Source organism: Aegilops tauschii, chromosome 3 (genome assembly GCF_002575655.3).
Source record: "Aegilops tauschii subsp. strangulata cultivar AL8/78 chromosome 3, Aet v6.0, whole genome shotgun sequence".
Lineage (NCBI taxonomy): Eukaryota > Viridiplantae > Streptophyta > Magnoliopsida > Poales > Poaceae > Aegilops > Aegilops tauschii.
In genome coordinates, this window is record NC_053037.3 from 383,933,018 (window position 1) to 383,953,265 (window position 20,248).

At 43.6% G+C, this 20,248-nt stretch overlaps 1 protein-coding gene across 1 annotated transcript; it reads right to left on the bottom strand.

Annotated features, from left to right (window-relative positions):
* Positions 1-15,518: 15,518 nt before the first annotated feature.
* On the bottom strand, positions 15,519-16,325 carry LOC141042969 (uncharacterized). Its single transcript, XM_073511884.1, has one exon. The coding sequence runs from the start codon at positions 16,323-16,325 to the stop codon at positions 15,519-15,521; it is 807 nt and encodes a 268-aa protein (XP_073367985.1).
* Between the last annotated feature and the right edge of the window lie 3,923 nt (positions 16,326-20,248).

Here is a 20,248-nt window from a genome sequence, read left to right on the forward strand (position 1 = left end):
ACTAACGCCCACACGTGTGGCACTTCTCCAACTCGCCCACACGCCTGGATCGCCGTCGATTCAATTTTGCACGAATCTGGACACAGGAAGGCAGATTTTGTGTGCCACGTAGGACAAGGCCGGTGTGTGGTGTCTAGTTAGTTCGCCCGCACGCCGTTTCTCCCTCGAACGATAGCGGTTGCGATTCGGGGCGTGCGGTGGAACTGCCGTCGCGCCCGCACGACTTTGGTTTGCGTCTCCCATGACTCGCCATTCCCTCCCCTCGCTGCGGTTTCATTACTCCCCTTCCCATTCATTACTCCCTAACCCACCATCCACAACAGTTCCATTCGATTGGAGGAGAAGACGAGAGGAGGAGGCGGCGGCGGCGGAAGAGTCGACGGCATTCGCGGCCGTTGCTGGTGTTCACCGGACCGGAGCGTCGTTGCCAGAGCAGCCGCAGTGAGAAGGTAAGGCTATCGAAGCTAGTCACATTCCTCCATGCGCAATCTGTCCCCTACCTCCCTAGTCACATTCCCCTCGAGCCTTGTCGAGATTCAGGCGGATTTGCGGCGCTCCGGTGTCCCCGTCGGCGGGGGAGTCGCGTGTGTGCCATTTAGGGCGGCATTGCGCAGTTCCGTCGCCGTGGTAGTCATGCCGGTGAGGCTCGCCCGGTCAGCAACCACATCTCTATATACGAGAGATTAGTTCCTGCATTTGCCCGTGCGAGTGATTTCTAGTTGTTAGTTATGATTTGCCTCGAAGGCTATGGTCATCACTGTTTTTTGGGCGTTTTTTGTTGTTGAATTGAGGGTATGATAGTTGTGTATGAACCCTAGATCTAGTTAGGTGCATTTAAAAGTGTAGTATAATGACAGTCATGGCAATTTCAACGCACTTGTTTTGTCCACAACTATCCTCATTGATGGCAACTATTTTTCTGAATCAACTATGTCAGTTGCCATGACATATGTAGGATAATGTCTGTTTATGAGATCCAACTCAGGGAGTGATATTTGTGTACGATCCCTATATCTAGGTAGATGCATATTTAAGTGTGGGATAATGGTAGTCACGGCAATTTCATTGCATTTGTTTACCTACAACTATCCTTCTAAGTGGCACCTAATTTTGTGAATCAACTATGACAGTTGCCATGTTGTTTGACTGTAGAGTAATGGCAGTTTGACTGTACAATGGTCTCACTTCGTTGACATGTTGTTTTGTGATAGCACAACATATTTGATTGCATTACATGGCAAGTCACTTTTTACGAGGCCAGGGTGTGAGTTGCCACATTATACGTTGTAGACTGGAAGTTGTATGTTCTATTTGAACTGCCTTAGTTGCCACATCTTTTGTTTGTAACATGGCAACTTGAACCTAGTAGATGTGACCTGTACTTTTATCAAGCCAATGTGTTAGTTGCCACATTACATGTTGGACAATGGTAGTTGGGTGTTCCATTGTAATGCCTCAGTTGCCACATTGTTTAGTGCCAACATGGCAACTTGATTCTGCTACATGGCCGCTGCTTCCTTAAGAAGCACACACATATCCAGTTGCCATGTTTCTGCATTTGCTTTTCCATTGGTTATTTTCTGCCTATTTGTGCATGTTCAGCACATGGTAATTACCTCCTTTCACATGCTAAAACTTTGGGGTAAACATGGCAGTTTTCATTTTTGTTATCGATGATATCCAGTGAATCGTTACTTCGTGCATCTTTGTCCGCATCTGTCGGTTGTGTTTTCATTTTACACTAACGTGTTTTTGTTCTTACCGTAGCACAATGGCTCGTGGTGACCATCAAGATGACGATGATGACTTCATGGAGTTACCGCCACGGAATCGTGCGACCGGTCATACAAAAGATGGTGACGAGGTCACTCTCCCATTATGTTTTAATTTTACATTGAGTTTTCATTCTTCTGTTAGAACTAAATTTTTACTACATTGAACATGGCAACAAATGATCCTTAATGTGTTATGTAGAAGAAGAAACGTCAATGCAATAGGGCTTCGCAAGAACGCCTGACTATATTGACCGAGGGATTTACTGATGAGCAGAAGGGAGCTACCGGTGAGATGGGGATGCAGGCTCTGATGGATGTCCGGTGCACGAACCTAGTAAACCCTGTATGCGACTGGCTCGGTGAAATATATGAGCCTGCGTCTAGGGAATTCGTGATTCCGGGACGTGGAAGACTGCCTTTGGATGTGGAATCTATGTTTTGCACTTTGGGTGTGCCCCATGGAGAAATCAAAGTCCCGTATGAGGTGAATAATAAGATTGAGGAAGCTTTGTTCGCCAGTTTGTTTCCTGGAATGGCATCCATGCCTAATACGACTATGCTGGCAACTTCGCTGGAGGGCATGAGAACACATGGCAAGGTATTTAAGATGAAGCTGCTCATGTACTTGATCTCAGCTGTCTTTGCGCCTACCACATCTCTTCGCCCAAGCAACAAGTGCTTCCCTATCCTGGTGAATGCTCTCTCTCTACTTATTTTTTCCTACAATCTTTTGATTTTGATGTCACGCAGAAGCTAGTCACTGCCGGTTTTGATGTTTTTATTGAATGCTGATGCGGCATCTTTTTGTCCTGAATTGTGTTGTGCAGGCGAAGCTGAAAGATGTTAAGAACATGAATTGGTGTAAATTCATTTATGACTTCCTGCATAATGCATTCTCAAATAAGATGCACCAGAAGGGCTGTCGCTTGCACCTAATGGTATTTTTCCCTACTCTTATGCAAATGTTCTTACCACGGTTAATTCTTTCCTAAATCAATGTTGCAGCTGTTCATAAGTGTGAACCAAATTGTTTTGCATTTTTGGTATCTCCGTTTGACCATCATCTGACAACCCATAGTTTTGACTGAGCTTTGTTTCATTTTTTGTTTTTCATTTTTTTGATGGCAACCGTAGACGATCATGCATGGCAACCCTTTGTTTCATTTTTCTTTGACTTTTTACATGTCAAAGTGAATTTTGTTTGATCCATGGCAACTGTAGTTGCTGCCTACAAGGCAATTGCATTTTTCTATAGCACACATAGTGTTCACTTCCTATATTCATTTGTGTCTTTTTTGTTTTAATTAGTGATACATGGAAAACACAAGCTCACGCCCATGGCAAATATTTGTTCTTTCTTCTTTTTCTGAGCTTGTGCCTCAAGGGAGTCTCAGTTGCCAATCATGTTTAAACCGTACTCATTTTCCTTTTTCCTGCATTTTTCATGTTTTGTTTCCTTGCACAACACTGCTCATTGTCACATTCTGACTTACTTGTTCCCTTTGTTCTGTAAACCAGCTCATGTACGTCGATCGTCTTGATTTGTACACCGTCGACTTACTAGGATAGGAGGTCCGCCGCCTCCACATAAGTTTGCTGTCTCTGCCTGGACGTACGATGTTGTCCAGGCTGTGCTTGCCGCAGACGGGATATCTGATACAAGTTATGGAAAATTGCAGGTTATTTCTGCCTTCTTTCTTGCACAACATTCTTGAATTTTGATGTTGGATATAATATAAAAAAACCTAAAAACTGACCCATACTGCTTGTTCATATATGTTTTCTTTTCAAAGATGGGAATCTATAGCGTATACAGCATGGTAAATACGTTTGGTTCTGCGTGGGAAATGCACAACACTTTAATTGGCATTGATACTCCATTTTTTTGCAGTCAATTTTTTTGTGCATTCCATTCCACCACCTCACCACTTCCATTTATTGCTAACAAGTCATAAATACTTTGGCAACCATGGTTGTCTGCACATGGCAACCATGTTTGTCCCATATGGCAACACCGTCGTTCCACGTCGAAACTCCTTTTTTTCCATTGCAATCCATGAATTGTAGTCGCTGCTCCTTATTTCTTTTGACATCTTAGTTGTTTTTGCTGTTTTCAGCTGATGGTGAAGCATGCTATAGACTACAGTGTGTTTGGTGGGCCACAAAACTTTGGCAAGTGGATGGATGTGCATTCAGCTCCATCTTGTCATGCTGAGGTAATCAAGGATGTTTATTTGTTTTTTGAAATTATATTTTCTTGCATTTGATATTTCTCTATGGTTGTTTTGGCTTGTTTTTCTTACGCACGTGACTCTAATATGTTTGCTTCTTGTTACTTTTTTTCTGCTCAGGCGAGGGCACCTGTTGAGCACCTAGTTGGGCAGTTTGCTTCGAGCATGACCAGCTTGCTCGGGAAGTTGGTTGAGGGTTGGACAACACTTAATGGTTCTGATAGCGATGCGATTGCGAGGCAGTTCACATCATTTGTTGGAGAATGGATACATCGACCAACTGGTTGTCGTGGCCGGTATGACTACAACAGCTCTCAGGATCTCCCTGACACGCAAGATGAGCTAGATGGGGATGGTTTTGGTGGCGTGGATGCTGGTGTCGACAAGGACGGTGATGATGACATGGAGAATGTGCCACATGACACCGACGATGATGAACATGATGAAGTTCGTGTAGGGGGTAAGAATGATAAGGCTGCACCAAAAGTTACTCCACCGGAGGGAGGCATTGATTCAACTGTTGCGAGAGACATGGGGGTTTCGCTCTCATAGAGGGGCAGGGCTCCAGATGATGCTGTCGGCGTCCTGGGAACGGGGGTCCCCAGACTTGCCTGCCTGTGGCCCACGGCATGGCTCCACTAGCGGCCCTGTACGACCCATCTTCATCAGCAAACCTTCAAGACCCTCGCGAGGGGCCAAGCCTCGCGAGGCGGACGACACAAGACCTCCTCGGGGGTGGCCTCACCAGGATGGCTCGCGAGGGGCAGAGAGATCAAGGCAAGGGGCACCTCGCGAGGTTCCTGTGATGCAAGCCATGACGACCAAGGCCAGGCGGGCGCTAGCGCGCGCAGTGTACTCGTTTCCTCTTTGGTGCTAAACAGGCACGCGCACGCGAGGAGTCCCGAGGCATCAGGCAAAGACCAGCAGGACGGCAGGATGGAGGTCACCGTGGAGCCCAGGACGGCGTCATCACCAGAGCCTTTGGCAGGCGAAGACCACCTTTAGTCAGGATAACTTGTACTAGTTTTCTCCCTTCTAAATTGGCCGTTGTTGGATCCCTTCCCGCTCAATATTTGGGAAGAGGACCAGGGCCTCTATAAATAGGACTAGCCACCACAGTAGGGTAAACTGATCCAGACTCAAATCATCCTCATCCACACAAGCCCACTGAAGCACGAGAACATCTCTCCTTAGGAGGCTGCTCTTCCCTTGTACTAGTTCATCCTCAGCCCAAGAGGCAATCCACCACACCACACTGGAGTTGGAGGGTATTACACCACATCGGTGGCCCGAACTAGTATAAACCCTGTGTCCTTTGTTCTTCGAGTTCAATGTGCTGAGCCCTGAGATCGTGGTGAGCCTGTGAGCTAGGGGGAGGAGAGATCTTCGTGCGCACCCCAGAGTTTGAACCTTAAGTGTTTTGCCGGAACCCGAAATCCGACATTTGGCTCGCCAAGTAGGGGTGCGCTGAAGCTTTCCTTCCGTCGATCCACGTTCCACCACTCCACCGCATCCATGGCAGATGCGCGTCGAGCCCGCGCCGAGCGCCGGGACACCCTCGCCGCCCGTGTCGCTCAGACAGCTCCTGTTGGCGGGCCTCCCCGTCGTTCTCCATCACCTGCTGCCAACGCCGCCACCGGCCCGGCGGGAAACGAGCAGCAAGCATCTTTGTTGCACCCCTCGGTGCGGCGAGATGGCCGCACCGCCACCCCGTCATTGACTCTGACCGGCTCGTCGTCCCACGCTCGTCGCGCGCCCATGAATGCGCAGGCCACGCTGCTCATGGCACGTGAGCTCCTGCGCTACCGCCCAGTCGACGACCTCTACGAGGACTGCTTGGACCGCATCACCGAGCTCATCAGTGTCGCTGGGGGCTCGCCTGTCCCGTCTCTCTCGCTACCTCGCCCTCCTCCAGCTGCGGGTGACATAGCCCACGGGGCGCCTCCGCCACCTCCGCACCAAGACGGCGCCCTGGCACTAAGGCGCGCTTTGCTACACGTTTTCCTCAGGGAGGCCCCAGGCGAGGAGCGCCTGGTGCTCAGGAGTTCATAACCAAGATCAGTCAAGAACTACAAGATGCAAGAGCCATGCGCGGCGACCGCCGCCCACCACCTGGCGCAGCTCCCCATCCTGGCGAGGACGGTGGGCTGCGCGTCTACGTCGACATTCCAGGACTCAACCGGGCCGCATCTCAGGAGCGCTTCTGGCCTTCGCGCGTTGGGCGTTGCGAGGGTCTGATACGTCCATTTTTCATCATGCTTTTATATCGATATTTATTGCATTATGGGTTGTTATTACACATTATGTCACAATACTTATGCCTATTCTCTCTTATTTTACAAGGTTTACATAAAGAGGGAGAATGCCGGCAGCTGGAATTCTGGGCTGGAAAAGGAGCAAATATTAGAGACCTATTCTGCACAACTCCAAAAGTCCTGAAACTCCACGGAAGTTATTTTTGGAAATAACAAAAAATACTGAGCAAAGAAAATACCAGAGGGGGCCCACACCCTGGCCACGAGGGTGGGGGCGCGCCCTACCCCCTGGGCGCGCCTCCTGCCTCGTGGGCCCCCTGGTGGCCCTCCGGTGCCCATCTTCTGCTATATGAAGTCTTTCATCCGAAAAAAAATCATAAGCAACCTTGCGGGACGAAACTCCGCCGCCACGAGGCGAAACCTTGGCGGAACCAATCTAGAGCTCCGGCAGAGCTGTTCTGCCGGGGAAACTTCCCTCCGGGAGGGGGAAATCATCGCCATCGTCATCACCAACGCTCCTCTCATCGGTAGGGGGCCAATCTCCATCAAAATATTCACCAGCAGCATCTACTCTAAAACCCTAGTTCATCTCTTGTATCCAATCTTTGTCCCAAAGCCTCAGGTTGGTACCTATGGGTTGCTAGTAGTGTTTATTACTCCTTGTAGTTGATGCTAGTTGGTTTAACTGGTGGAAGATCATATCTTCAGATCCATTATGCATATTAATACCCCTCTGATTATGAACATGAATATGATTTGTGAGTTGTTACATTTGTTCCCGAGGACATGGGAGAAGTCTTGCTATTAGTAGTCATGTGAATTTCGTATTCGTTCGATATTTTGATGAGATGTATGTTGTCTCTCCTCTAGTGGTGTTATGTGAACGTCGACTACATGAAACTTCACCATTGTTTGGGCCTAGAGGAAGGCATTGGGAAGTAATAAGTAGATGATGGGTTGCTAGAGTGACAGAAGCTTAAACCCTAGTTTATGCGTTGCTTCGTAAGGGGCTGATTTGGATCCACATGTTTCATGCTATGGTTAGGTTTACTTAATACTTCTTTTGTAGTTGCGGTTGCTTGCAATAGGAGTTAATCATAAGTGGGATGCTTGTCCAAGTAAGGACAGCACCCAAGCACCGGTCCACCCACATATCAAATTATCAAAGTACCGAACGTGAATCATATGAACGTGATGAAAACTAGCTTGACGATAATTCCCATGTGTCCTTGGGAGCGTTTTCCTTCATATAAGAAGTTGTCCAGGCTTGTCCTTTGCTACAAAAAGGATTGGGCCACCTTGCTGCACTTTATTTACACTTGTTACTTGTTACCCGTTACAAATTACCTTATCACAAAACTATCTATTACCGATAATTTCAGTGCTTGCAGAGAATACCTTACTGAAAACTGCTTATCTTCTGCTCCTCGTTGGGTTCGACACTCTTACTTATCGAAAGGACTACGATAGATCCCCTATACTTGTGGATCATCAAGACTCTTCTCTGGCGCCGTTGCCGGGGAGTGAAGCACCTTTGGTAGGTGGAATTTGGTAAGGAAAAATTTATATAGTGTGCTGAAATTTACTGTCACTTGTTACTATGGAAAGTAATCCTTTGAGGGGCTTGTTCGGGGTATCTTCACCCCGACCAGTAGAGCAAATAGTTGCTCCTCAACCTACTGAACCTACTGAAAATGTTTACTTTGAAATTCCTTCGGGTATGATAGAGAAACTGCTAGCTAATCCTTTTGTAGGAGATGGAACATTGCATCCCGATTTACACTTAATCTATGTGGATGAAGTTTGTGGATTATTTAAGCTTGCAGGTATGCCCGATGATGTTATCAAGAAGAAGGTCTTCCCTTTATCTTTGAAGGGAGATGCATTGACATGGTATAGGCTATGTGATGATATGGGATCATGGAACTACAAACGATTGAAATTGGAATTTCATCAGAAGTTTTATCCTATGCATCTTGTTCATCATGATCGTAATTATATATATAATTTTTGGCCTCGCGAAAGAGAAAGCATCGCTCAAGCTTGGGGGAGGGTTAAATCAATGTTATATTCATGCCCCAATCATGAGCTCTCAAGAGAAATGATTATTCAAAAATTTTATGCTCGGCTTTCTGACAACAATCGCTCCATGCTCGATACTTCTTGTACTGGTTCTTTTATGATGAAGACTATTGAATTCAAATGGGATTTATTGGAAAGAATTAAACGCAACTCTGAAGATTGGGATCTCGACGAAGGTAAGGAGTCAGGTATAACACCTAAGTTTGACTGTGTTAAATCTTTTATGGATACCGATGTTTTTCGTAAATTTAGCACTAAATATGGACTTGACTCTGAGATAGTAGCTTCTTTTTGTGAATCCTTTGCTACTCATGTTGATCTCCCTAAGGAGAAGTGGTTTAAATATCATCCTCCCATAGAAGTAAAAGTAGTTGAACCTATTAAAGTTCAAGAAAAAACTATCACTTATAATGATCCTATTGTTCCTACTGCTTATGTTGAGAAACCACCTTTTCCTGTTAGGATGAAGGATCATGCTAAAGCTTCAACTGTGGTTCGTAAAAGTAATATTAGAACTTATACACCTCCTGAGAAAGTTAAAGTTGAACCTAATATTGCTATTGTTAAAGATATCTTGGCTGATAATATTGATGGGCATGTCATTTACTTTTATGATGAGACTGCTAGAATTGCTAAACCTGGTGCTAAAGATAAACATAGACTTGTGGTAGGCATGCCTGTTATTTCTGTTAAAATAGGAGATCATTGTTATCATGGCTTGTGTGATATGGGTGCTATTGCTAGTGCAATACCTATTTCCTTATACAAAGAAATTATGCATGATATTGCACCAGCTGAGATAGAAGATATCGATGTTACCATTAAGCTTGCTAATAGAGATACTATTTCACCGATTGGGATTGTTAGAGATGTTGAGGTCTTGTGTGGGAAAGCTAAATATCCTGCTGATTTTCTTGTTCTTGGTTCCCCTCAAGATAGCTTTTGTCCCATTATATATGGTAGACCCTTCTTGAATACTGTTAATGCTAAGATAGACTGCGAAAAGGATGTTGTTACTATTGGTTTGGATGATATGTCTCATGAGTTTAATTTTTCTAAATTTCGTAGACAACCCCGTGATGAAGAATTGCCTAGTAAAGATGAAATTATTGGTCTTGCTTCTATTGCGGTGCCTCCTACTGATCCTTTAGAACAATATTTGCTAGACCATGAGAATGATATGTTTATGAATGAAAGAAGGGAAATAGATGAAGTATTCTTTAAACAGGGACCTATTCTGAAACACAACTTGCCTGTTGAAATCCTAGGGGATCCTCCTCCACCCAAGGGTGATCCCGTGTTTGAGCTTAAACCGTTACCTGATACTCTTAAATATGCTTATCTTGATGAAAAGAAGATATATCCTGTTATTATTAGTGCTAACCTTTCAGAGCATGAAGAAGAGAAATTATTGAAAATTCTGAAGAAGCACCGTGCTGCTATTGGATATACTCTTGATGGTCTTAAGGGCATTAGTCCCACTCTATGTCAACACAAAATATATCTGGAGAAAGACACCAAACCAGTTATTGATCACCAACGACGGCTAAATCCTAAGATGAAAGAAGTGGTAAGAAAGGAAATACTGAAGCTCCTTGAGGCAGGTATAATTTATCCCGTTGCTGATAGTCAGTGGGTAAGTCTTGTCCATTGTGTCCCTAAGAAGGGAGGTATTACAGTCGTTCCAAATGATAAAGATGAATTGATTCTGCAAAGAATTATTACAGGTTATAGGATGGTAATTGATTTCCGCAAATTAAATAAAGCTACTAAAAAAGATCATTACCCTTTGCCTTTCATTGATCAAATGCTAGAAAGATTATCCAAACATACACATTTTTGCTTTCTAGATGGTTACTCTGGTTTCTCTCAAATACATGTGTCAGTTGATGATCAAGCAAAGACCACTTTTACTTGCCCTTTCGGTACTTTTGCTTATAGACGTATGGCTTTTGGTTTATGTAATGCACCTACTACCTGTCAAAGATGCATGATGGCTATATTTTCTGACTTTTGTGAAAAGATATGTGAGGTTTTCATGGACGATTTCTCTGTTTATGGATCCTCTTTTGATGATTGCTTGAGCAACCTTGATCGAGTTTTGCAGAGATGTGAAGAAACTAATCTTGTCTTGAATTGGGAGAAGTGCCACTTTCTGGTTAATGAAGGCATTGTCTTGGGGCATAAAATTTTTGAAAGAGGTATTGAAGTTGATAAAGCTAAAGTTGATGCTATCGAAAAGATGTCGTGTCCCAAGGACATCATGAAGGAAATATGCCCTAGAAGCAATAATAAAGTTATTATTTATTTCCTTATTTCATGATAAATATCTATTATTCATGCTAGAATTGTATTAACTGGAAACATGATACATGTGTGAATACATAGACAAACGAAGTGTCACTAGTATGCCTCTACTTGACTAGCTCGTTGATCAAGGATGGTTATGTTTCCTAGCCATAGACATGAGTTGTCATTTGATTAACGGGATCACATCATTAGGAGAATGATGTGATTGACTTGACCCATTCCGTTAGCTTAGCACTTGATCGTTTAGTATGTTGGTATTGCTTTCTTCATGACTTATACATGTTCCTATGACTATGAGATTATGCAACTCCCGTTTACCGGAGGAACACTTTGTGTGCTACCAAACGTCACAACGTAACTGGGTGATTATAAAGGTGCTCTACAGGTGTCTCCAAAGGTACTTGTTGGGTTGGCGTATTTCGAGATTAGGATTTGTCACACCGATTGTCGAAGAGGTATCTCTGGGCCCACTCGGTAATGCACATCACTATAAGCCTTGCAAGAATTGTAACTAATGAGTTAGTTGCGGGATGATGTATTACAGAACGAGTAAAGAGACTTGCCGGTAACGAGATTGAACTAGGTATTAAGATACCGACGATTGAATCTCGGGCAAGTAACATATCGATGACAAAGGGAACGACGTATGTTGTTATGCGGTTTGACCGATAATGATCTTCGTAGAATATGTAGGAGCCAATATGAGCATCCAGGTTCCGCTATTGGTTATTGACCGGAGACGTGTCTCAGTCATGTCTACATAGTTCTCGAACCCGTAGGGTCCACACGCTTAAAGTTCGGTGACGATTGGTATTATGAGTTTTTGTGATTTGATGTACTGAAGGTAGTTCGGAGTCCCGGATTCGGGTATTGGAAAGGTTCCGAGTGATTCGGGTATTTTTCGGAGTACCGGGGAGTTGCGGGAATACGGGGAAGAAGTATTGGGCATTAATGGGCCTTAGTGGGAAGGAGAGGCAGCAGCCAGGAGGTGGCGCGCGCCCCTCCCAAGCCCAGTCCGAATTGGACAAGGGGTTTGGGGCGCGGCCCCCCTCTCCCTTCCTTCTCCCCTCCCCTCCTTTCCCCCTTCTCCTAGTTGGACTAGGAAAGGAGGAAACCTACTCCTACTAGGAGTAGGAATCCTACTCCCTTGGCGCGCCCCTCCTAGGGCCGACCTCCTCCTCCCTTGCTCCTTTATATACGGGGGCAGTAGGGCACCCCAAGGCACACAAGTTGATTTGTTGATCTATTCCAACCGTGTGCGGTGCCCCCTCCACCATATTCCACCTCGGTCATATCGTAGCAGTGCTTAGGCGAAGCCCTGCGTCGGTAGCAACATCATCACTGTCGCCACACCGTCGTGCTGACGGAACTCTCCCGTGAAGCTCTGCTGGATCGGAGTTCGTGGGACATCATCGAGCTGAACGTGTGCTGAAACCGGAGGTGCCGTACGTTCGGTACTTGGATCGGTCGGATCGTGAAGACGTACGACTACATCAACCGCGTTGTGCTAACGCTTCCGCTTTTGGTCTACGAGGGTACGTGGACAAAACTCTCCCCTCTCGTTGCTATGCATCACCATGATCCTGTGTGTACGTAGGAATTTTTTGAAATTACTACGTTCCCCAACAGTGGCATCCGAGCCTGGTTTTATGCGTAGATGTTATATGCATGAGTAGAACACAAGTGAGTTGTGGGCGATACAAGTCATACTGCTTACCAGCATGTCATACTTTGGTTCGGCGGTATTGTTGGATGAAGTGGCCCGGACCGACATTACGCGTACGCTTACGCGAGACTGGTTCTACCGACGTGCTTTTCACATAGGTGGCTGGCGGGTGTCAGTTTCTCCAACTTTAGTTGAATCGAGTGTGGCTACGCCCGGTCCTTGAGAAGGTTAAAACAACACTAACTTGACAAACTATCGTTGTGGTTTTGATGCGTAGGTAAGAACGGTTCTTGCTCAGCCCGTAGCAGCCACGTAAAACTTGCAACAATAAAGTAGAGGACGTCTAACTTGTTTTTGCAGGGCATGTTGTGATGTGATATGGTCAAGATGTGATGAGATATAAGTTGTTGTATAAGATGATCATGTTTTGTTGAAGTTATCGGCAACTGGCAGAAGCCTTATGGCCGTCTCTTTATTGCATAAGATGCAAGCGCCAAATAGTTGCTTTACTTTATCGCTATGCGGTAGCAATAGTTGCAAGAGCAATGGTTGGCGAGACGGTCATGTGATGACACATTGATATAGATCAAGATGATGGAGATCATGGTGTCATGCCGATAATGATGGAAATCATGACGATGCTTTGGAGATGGACATCAAAGGCACAAGATGATGATGGCCATATCATGTCACATATTTTGATTGCATGTGATGTTTATCTTATACATCTTATTTTTCTTAGATCGACGGTAGCATTATAAGATGATCTCTCACTAAATTTAAAGGTATAAGTGTTCTCCCTGAGTATGCACCGTTGCCAAAGTTCTTCGCGCTGAGACACCACGTGATGATCGGGTGTGATAAGCTCTACGTTCAAATACAACGGGTCCAAAACAGTTGCACACGCGGAATACTCAGGTTAAACTTGACGAGCCTAGCATATGCAGATATGGCCTCGGAACACTGAGACCGAAAGGTGGAGCGTGAATCATATAGTAGATATGATCAACAGTGATGTTCACCATTGAAAACTACTCCATCTCACGTGATGATCGGACATGGTTTAGTTGATTTGGATCACGTGATCACTTAGATGATTAGAGGGATGTCTATCTACGTGGGAGTTCTTAAGTAATATGATTAATTGAACTTTAATTTATCATGAACTTAGTCCTGGTAGTATTAGCATATCTATGTTGTAGATCAATAGCTCACGTTTAGCTCCCCTATTTTATTTTTTGATATGTTCCTAGAGAAAACTAAGTTGAAAGATGATAGTAGCAATGATGCGGACTGGGTCCGTGATCTGAGGTTTATCCTCATTGTTGCACAGAAGAATTATGTCCTTGATGCACCACTAGGTGACAGACCTATTGCAGGAGCAGATGCAGACGTTATGAACATTTGGCTAGCTCAATATGATGACTACTTGATAGTTTAGTGCACCATGCTTGGCGGCTTAGAATCGGGACTTCAAAGATGTTTTGAACGTCATGGACCATATGAGATGTTCCAGGAGTTGAAGTTAATATTTCAAGCAAATACCCGAGTTGAGAGATATGAAGTCTCCAACAAGTTCTATAGCTAAATGATGGAGGAGAATAGCTCAAGCAGTGAACATGTGCTCAGATTGTCTGGGTACTACAATCGCTTGAATCAAGTGGGAGTTAATCTTCCAGATAAGATAGTGATTGACAGAATTCTCTAATCACCATCACCAAGTTAGTAGAACTTCGTGATGAACTATAATATGCAAGGGATGACGAAAGTAATTCCCGAGCTCTTCGCGATGCTGAAATCGACGAAGGTAGAAATCAAGAAAGAGCATCAAGTGTTGATGGTTAACAAGACCACTAGTTTCAAGTAAAGGGACAAAGGGAAGAAAAGGGAACTTCAAGAAGAACGTCAAGAAAGTTGCTGCTCAAGTGAAAAAGCCCAAGTCTGGACCTAAGCCTGAAACTGAGTGCTTCTACTGCAAAGGGACTGGTCACTGGAAGCGGAACTGCCCCAAGTATTTGCTGGATAAGAAGGATGGCAAAGTGAACAAAGCTATATTTGATATACATGTTATTGATGTGTACTTTACTAGTGTTTATAGCAACCCCTCGGTATTTGATACTGGTACAGTTGCTAAGAGTAGTAACTCGAAACGGGAGTTACAGAATGAACATAGACCAGTTAAGGGTGAAGTGACGATGTTTATTGGAAGTGGTTCCAAGATTGATATGATCATCATCGCACACTCCCTATACTTTCGGGATTAGTGTTGAACCTAAAATAAATGTTATTTAGTGTTTGCATTGAGCATGGATATGATTGGATCATGTTTATTGCAATATGGTTATTCATGTAAGCTAGAGAATAATTGTTGTTCTATTTGCATGAATAAAACCTTCTATGGTCATACACCCAATGAAAATGGTTTGTTGGATCTCGATCGTGGTGATACACATTTTCATAATATTGAAGCCAAAAGATGCAAAGTTAATAATGATAGTGCAACTTATTTGTGGCACTGCCGTTTAGGTCATATTGGTGTAAAGCGCACGAAGAAACTCCATGCTAATGGACTTTTGGAATCACTTGATTATGAATCACTTGATGCTTGCGAACCATGCCTCATGGGCAAGATGACTAAGACTCTGTTCTCCGGAACAATGGAGCAAGCAACAGACTTGTCGGAAATAATACATACTGATGTATGCAGTCCGATGAGTGTTGAGGTTCGCGGCGGGTATCATTATTTTCTTACCTTCACAGATGATTTGAGCAGATATGGGTATATCTACTTGATGAAACATAAGTCTGAAACGTTTGAAAAGTTCAAAGAATTTCAGAGTGAGGTGTAAAATCATTGTAACAAGAAAATAAAGTTTCTATGATCTGATCGCGGAGATGAATATTGAGTTACGAGTTTGGTCTTCAATTAAAACAATGTGGAATAGTTTCACACATCATGCCACCTAGAACACCACAGTAATGGTGTGTCCGAACATCGTAACCGTACTTTATTAGATATGGTGCAATCTATGATGTCTCTTTTTTTTGACAAGTGAAAACAGCAGGAGCCTCCTACTATTGTTTTTCCTTTATTTATTTAAAATGTTAACCAATGGTTACCATTATAGAGAAGGGGCTGTTTTACATGGCTTTGAAAGGAACACAGAAGGTGCTAAACTAGCCTATGTAAAACAAGAGATTACAAAGATAAAGAGTTGCTAAAGCCTTCTAGAAAGGTTAAATTTTGAGGGTTGATCCTGTAACCCAAGATCACAAAATCTTCCTTGAGTTTCCTCAGCCACTCAGCATGCGTGGCCTCCTCTCCATCAAAAATTTCTCTGTTGCGTTGCTTCCAAATATTCCAGGAGGTCAATATGGTTATCTCTTTGAACAAAGGTCCCTGCCATCTTGCCCTAGCTCTCTCATACTTGAGTTGTATGTCTGGATGATTATCCCAATCTATGCCCACAACCTCCCAACACTTTGCAGCAAAAGGACACTCATAAAATATATGGGCATTTGTTTCTAGAACCTCCATATTGCACATTGGGCAATTGTGATTTTCTCCAATATTAAGGTGGCATCTCAGCAACAAATCCCTTGTGTTGACCCTGTCATGCAACATCAACCATGCAAACACTTTATGTCCCATGATACATTTTGTTTTCCAAACCGATGTGATGCATTGGGGAGCCAATATATTTCTGAACATGAAATTGTAGAACTTCTTCGGTTTAAAATCACTATCACCCCAGCAAAGGATCCATTCATCGGTCCCCATAGCTTCCAAGTTGATTCCTTCCATGATCTCTTGTAAATTCTCCAGTTCTGTTCTGGCTTCCATTGACAAAGGAAGCATGAAGTTGTCCACGTGATCATTGTTGTTGTAGTACTGCGCCAATGGGATGTCTTCGTTGTTAGCAAACGAAAAAAGATGCTCATCGGAGTCCATCAGAGGTCTTTCGTTGATCCAAACATTTTTCCAAAGCAAAACCATGTCCCCCATGGCAGGTATACAGGAGGTGATCCCACGGTAAATATCCATCAGAGAGAATACATCACGCCACCAAAAAGAACCACAAGGTGGTTTTGCATGGGGAGGTGTATCATCATAATGGGCATTCCAAACTAGCATTACCCAGGGGACATCCTGTTTGTGAATAAATTTATGCAGGTACTTGAGCAGTAGAGCATTGCTTTGGATTTGTGGGTTTAAGATTCCAATACCCCTTTTTTCTTTGGGCGACAAACCATCTCCCAAGCAGCCAAGGAGTGGGTTTTAGCATCTCTGTCGACTTCTTTCCTCCATAAACAGTGTCTTCTTGCTCTATCAAAGATATCAATCAACTTGAGTGGAAGTTTTAGAACACACATTGCAAAAGATAGCAGTGATGATAGCGCAGAGTTAATCAGCTGAACTCTTTCTCCGTAGGATAACTAGATAGCTATTCCTGTCAACCTTCTCTCAATTCTGTCGACCAAAGGCATTAACTCTCTAACAGTGGGTCTTGTTGTACCAAGAGGCAAACCTAGATAGGTAAACGGCATCTCCCCAACTTGACACCCAAGAGCATTGGCCAGATCCAGAGTTTTATGAGCATTTACATTGATTGGCATTAATTGAGACTTGGCGTAATTAATTTTCAAACCAGTTGCCCGGGCATAAGAATCAAGAATCTCCTTGATTGTCTGCAGCTCTTGTTGATTTGCTGGGAGTATGATTAAAGTATCGTCGGCATATTGCATCACTGGGTAGTCTTCAGAAGCAGGTTGATTAACTGGAAGTGAGATCAAACCATCTAGCTAGGCGTTATTGATTAAAGACTGCAGTAAATCTGCCGCGAGCACAAATAGCAAGGGGGAAATTGGGTCACCCTGTCTCACACCTCGCTTACACTGGAATTCTGTGCCAGGTATACCGTTAAGTAGAATTGATGAAGATCCTAACTGCAGCAACATCTTAATCCACATACACCACCTGTCATCAAAACCCTTGCACTCAAGCATTTTCAAAATGAAAGAATGTTCCATCGTATCGAACGCCTTCTCGAAATCTAGTTTTAGAATTACAATTTCCTTGCCTGATTGTTTACATTGATGTAAATACTCGAAGGCCCAACCGAGACAATCTTGAATTGTCCTAGTTTTAATGAATCCATACTGGTTTCGATGAACTGCCTTTAGAATCCAACGCTGAACCCTTTCAGAGAGAATCTTTGTTATAACTTTGAGAACACAGTTTAGCAAAGATATTGGTCTATAATCATTGACCGACTCAGGTGTCAGCTTCTTCGGTATAAGTGTGATTAAAGACGTGTTCAAACATTGCAAATTGATTGTCCCCTTCCAGAAGTCCTCACACAGAATGTAAAAATCCTCTTTAATTATATCCCAACATACTTTAAGAAAGAACCCATTGAAACCGTCAGGCCCTGGTGCACGATTAGTCGGAATGATTTTGATCACATTGTCAATTTCTTCTTTCGTAAATGGTATTGAAAGTTCTTCCAGACCCTGATACTTTTGAATTAAGTTGGCAAGCTCGAAATCATAGACAGGCTGAATGGCACCCCCATTCTCTTCTTAAAGCAATTATAAAACGCTGCCGCCTTTTCATCATGATTTTCTATCAAGCGGCCATCAGATAATACTAGATTTGTGATGGCATTTCTCTGCAGTCTTTCAGGTGCACGTGCTTGAAAATATTTAGTATTTTCCTCACCTTGGACAGCCCACCAAAACATGCAACATTTTTTCCAATACTCACTTTGATATTTAAGCAAACGTAATAGATGTGCTTTTAGAATTTTTCTAAAATTCGCTTCAGGAATGGACAGCTGCCTCCAATCCTCAAGGTTGTCTATTTGGAGTAGAATTCTATTATAGTTTTCAATTAACAGTTTTAACTTAGAGATTGATTTACTCCATTTTTTAAGGCATACCTCAGCCTCTTTAATTTTGCAGAGATTCTTGTGGCATTGGAGGAAGCCTTAATGGGAGCATTCCATGATGATTTCACAACCTCCAAAAATCCAAGGTGAGAGGGCCAAAAAAATTTCAAATCTGAAAAGCTTAGATCTTGGGATCAAAGTTTCCACAGAAAGAGTACAAGGCACATGATCCGAGATTGGACGGGCAAGAGGTTTTGCAATTGTACTGGGGAATTTCAAAATCTATTCGGGAGAAGAAAAAAACCAGTCTAATTGCTCCAGTAAAGGAGTTTCTTGCATGTTACTCCAAGTGTATCTCCTTCCTTTGATTGGAATTTCCAGCAATCCAAGATGACTGATAATCTCATTAAACTTGATCACATCATCCACATTTCCACCTGGTAGGTTTCTGTTTTCCAAAGAGCGCATGAAGTTGAAGTCACCCATGAAAAGCCAAAGATCTTCAGGTTCTATGCTTAAACTGTCCATCCAATCAGTGAACGTTACTCTCTCAGGTCCATCACACGACCCATAAATGTTAGAGAGGAACCAACTTCCATTTCTTTGAACTGAGGTCATTTTGATAGTTATAGCAATGAAAATTGATGAATTATTTGGCCCAAAAATTGGCTGCTACACCATATAATAACTAAACCACCTGAAGCACCATCAGATGGAATAAACTCAAACTTATCAAATCGCCTCGGGCAGCATTTCCTAATAAAAGAATGATCAAACTCAAGCTTCTTAGTTTCCTGTAAGCATACGATCGAGCAGTTGGACTCATCAATCTTATTACGAAGTGCATCACATTTAGAACTAGCATTTAGACCATGAATATTCCAGCACAAAATATTCCACATAACAGATGCCATTAAGTTTTGCAAGAAGCTAGATAAAGCAAATATATAAGTTCAGGAGACTCCTAAGAAATTCCACAACTTAGCAGAAATAAATAGTGAAATAACAGGCCTAGGCCTCGTCCTTCTCATTTCCCTTGAGAGGGGCCAGAAGCTTCTCATTGGTGATCTCTTCCTGTGGAATGGCACACTGAGTTGTTTCCAAATATTGCAGAGTTTCAATTGTAGTGGGAGGAGGGACCTGAGTGGAGGCCGAAGTTTCCTCAGTGTTCTTGCCATGCTACATTTCCAGGATATCTGGAGTCCTCCTCGGTTTGACATGTGAGGGTTTACGTTTAGTGTCTGCCAGAGAGGGTGGCTTAAAACCCTGGTACCTAGTTGCGCGCACACTACGCCTGACTTCAGATACATCAAGCGGCGTAATCATTCTGCGCTTTCTCTTATTAGTAGCCGCCTCCATCTCCATCATCTCAGGCTGTGAATCAAAACGTGGAAAATTAATCTCCTGACTGTTTTCTTCCACAACCATGAAGTCTGCACCAACCAGATGACAAGCTCTGTTCATTTGAGCAGCAAAAAATTCACAACAGATCGACCAAGCCTCTTGAGGAAAGCAAATGACATCTGTGCCCGGAGCGAATGGTGAAAAAGGGAAGTAAGAGAAGCAGGCCCCGCCCACAATATCCACCAGAGTACTCTGTAAACCCTCAGCAAATGAATACCAAGCACTAGTCTCGTTGTCTTCTTCAGAGACCCATCAGAGTCGAGGGGTGAATACAGTGTAGTAAATGCAGATCATGAAAGAAAGCCAATTCTCCTCTTCCTCAGGAACTTCCAAAACTACTTGATGATCATTCATCTGATGAAAAGAAAGATCACCTGTAGAGCTACCCTGAACAAAACGGTCTGCCACATCTTTGATCATTGCAACATGTTCATTCCAAAGTCGCAGCCCATCATCAAAACCAGAATCAGCAGTTTGAATCCCATCCATCATAGTGGGACCATCCCATCTATGATGTCTCTTACCGATCAACCACTATCGTTTTGGGGTTATGCATTAGAGACAGCTGCATTCATGTTAAAAAGGGGCACCATCTAAGTCCGTTGAGACGACACAATATGAACTGTGGTTTGGA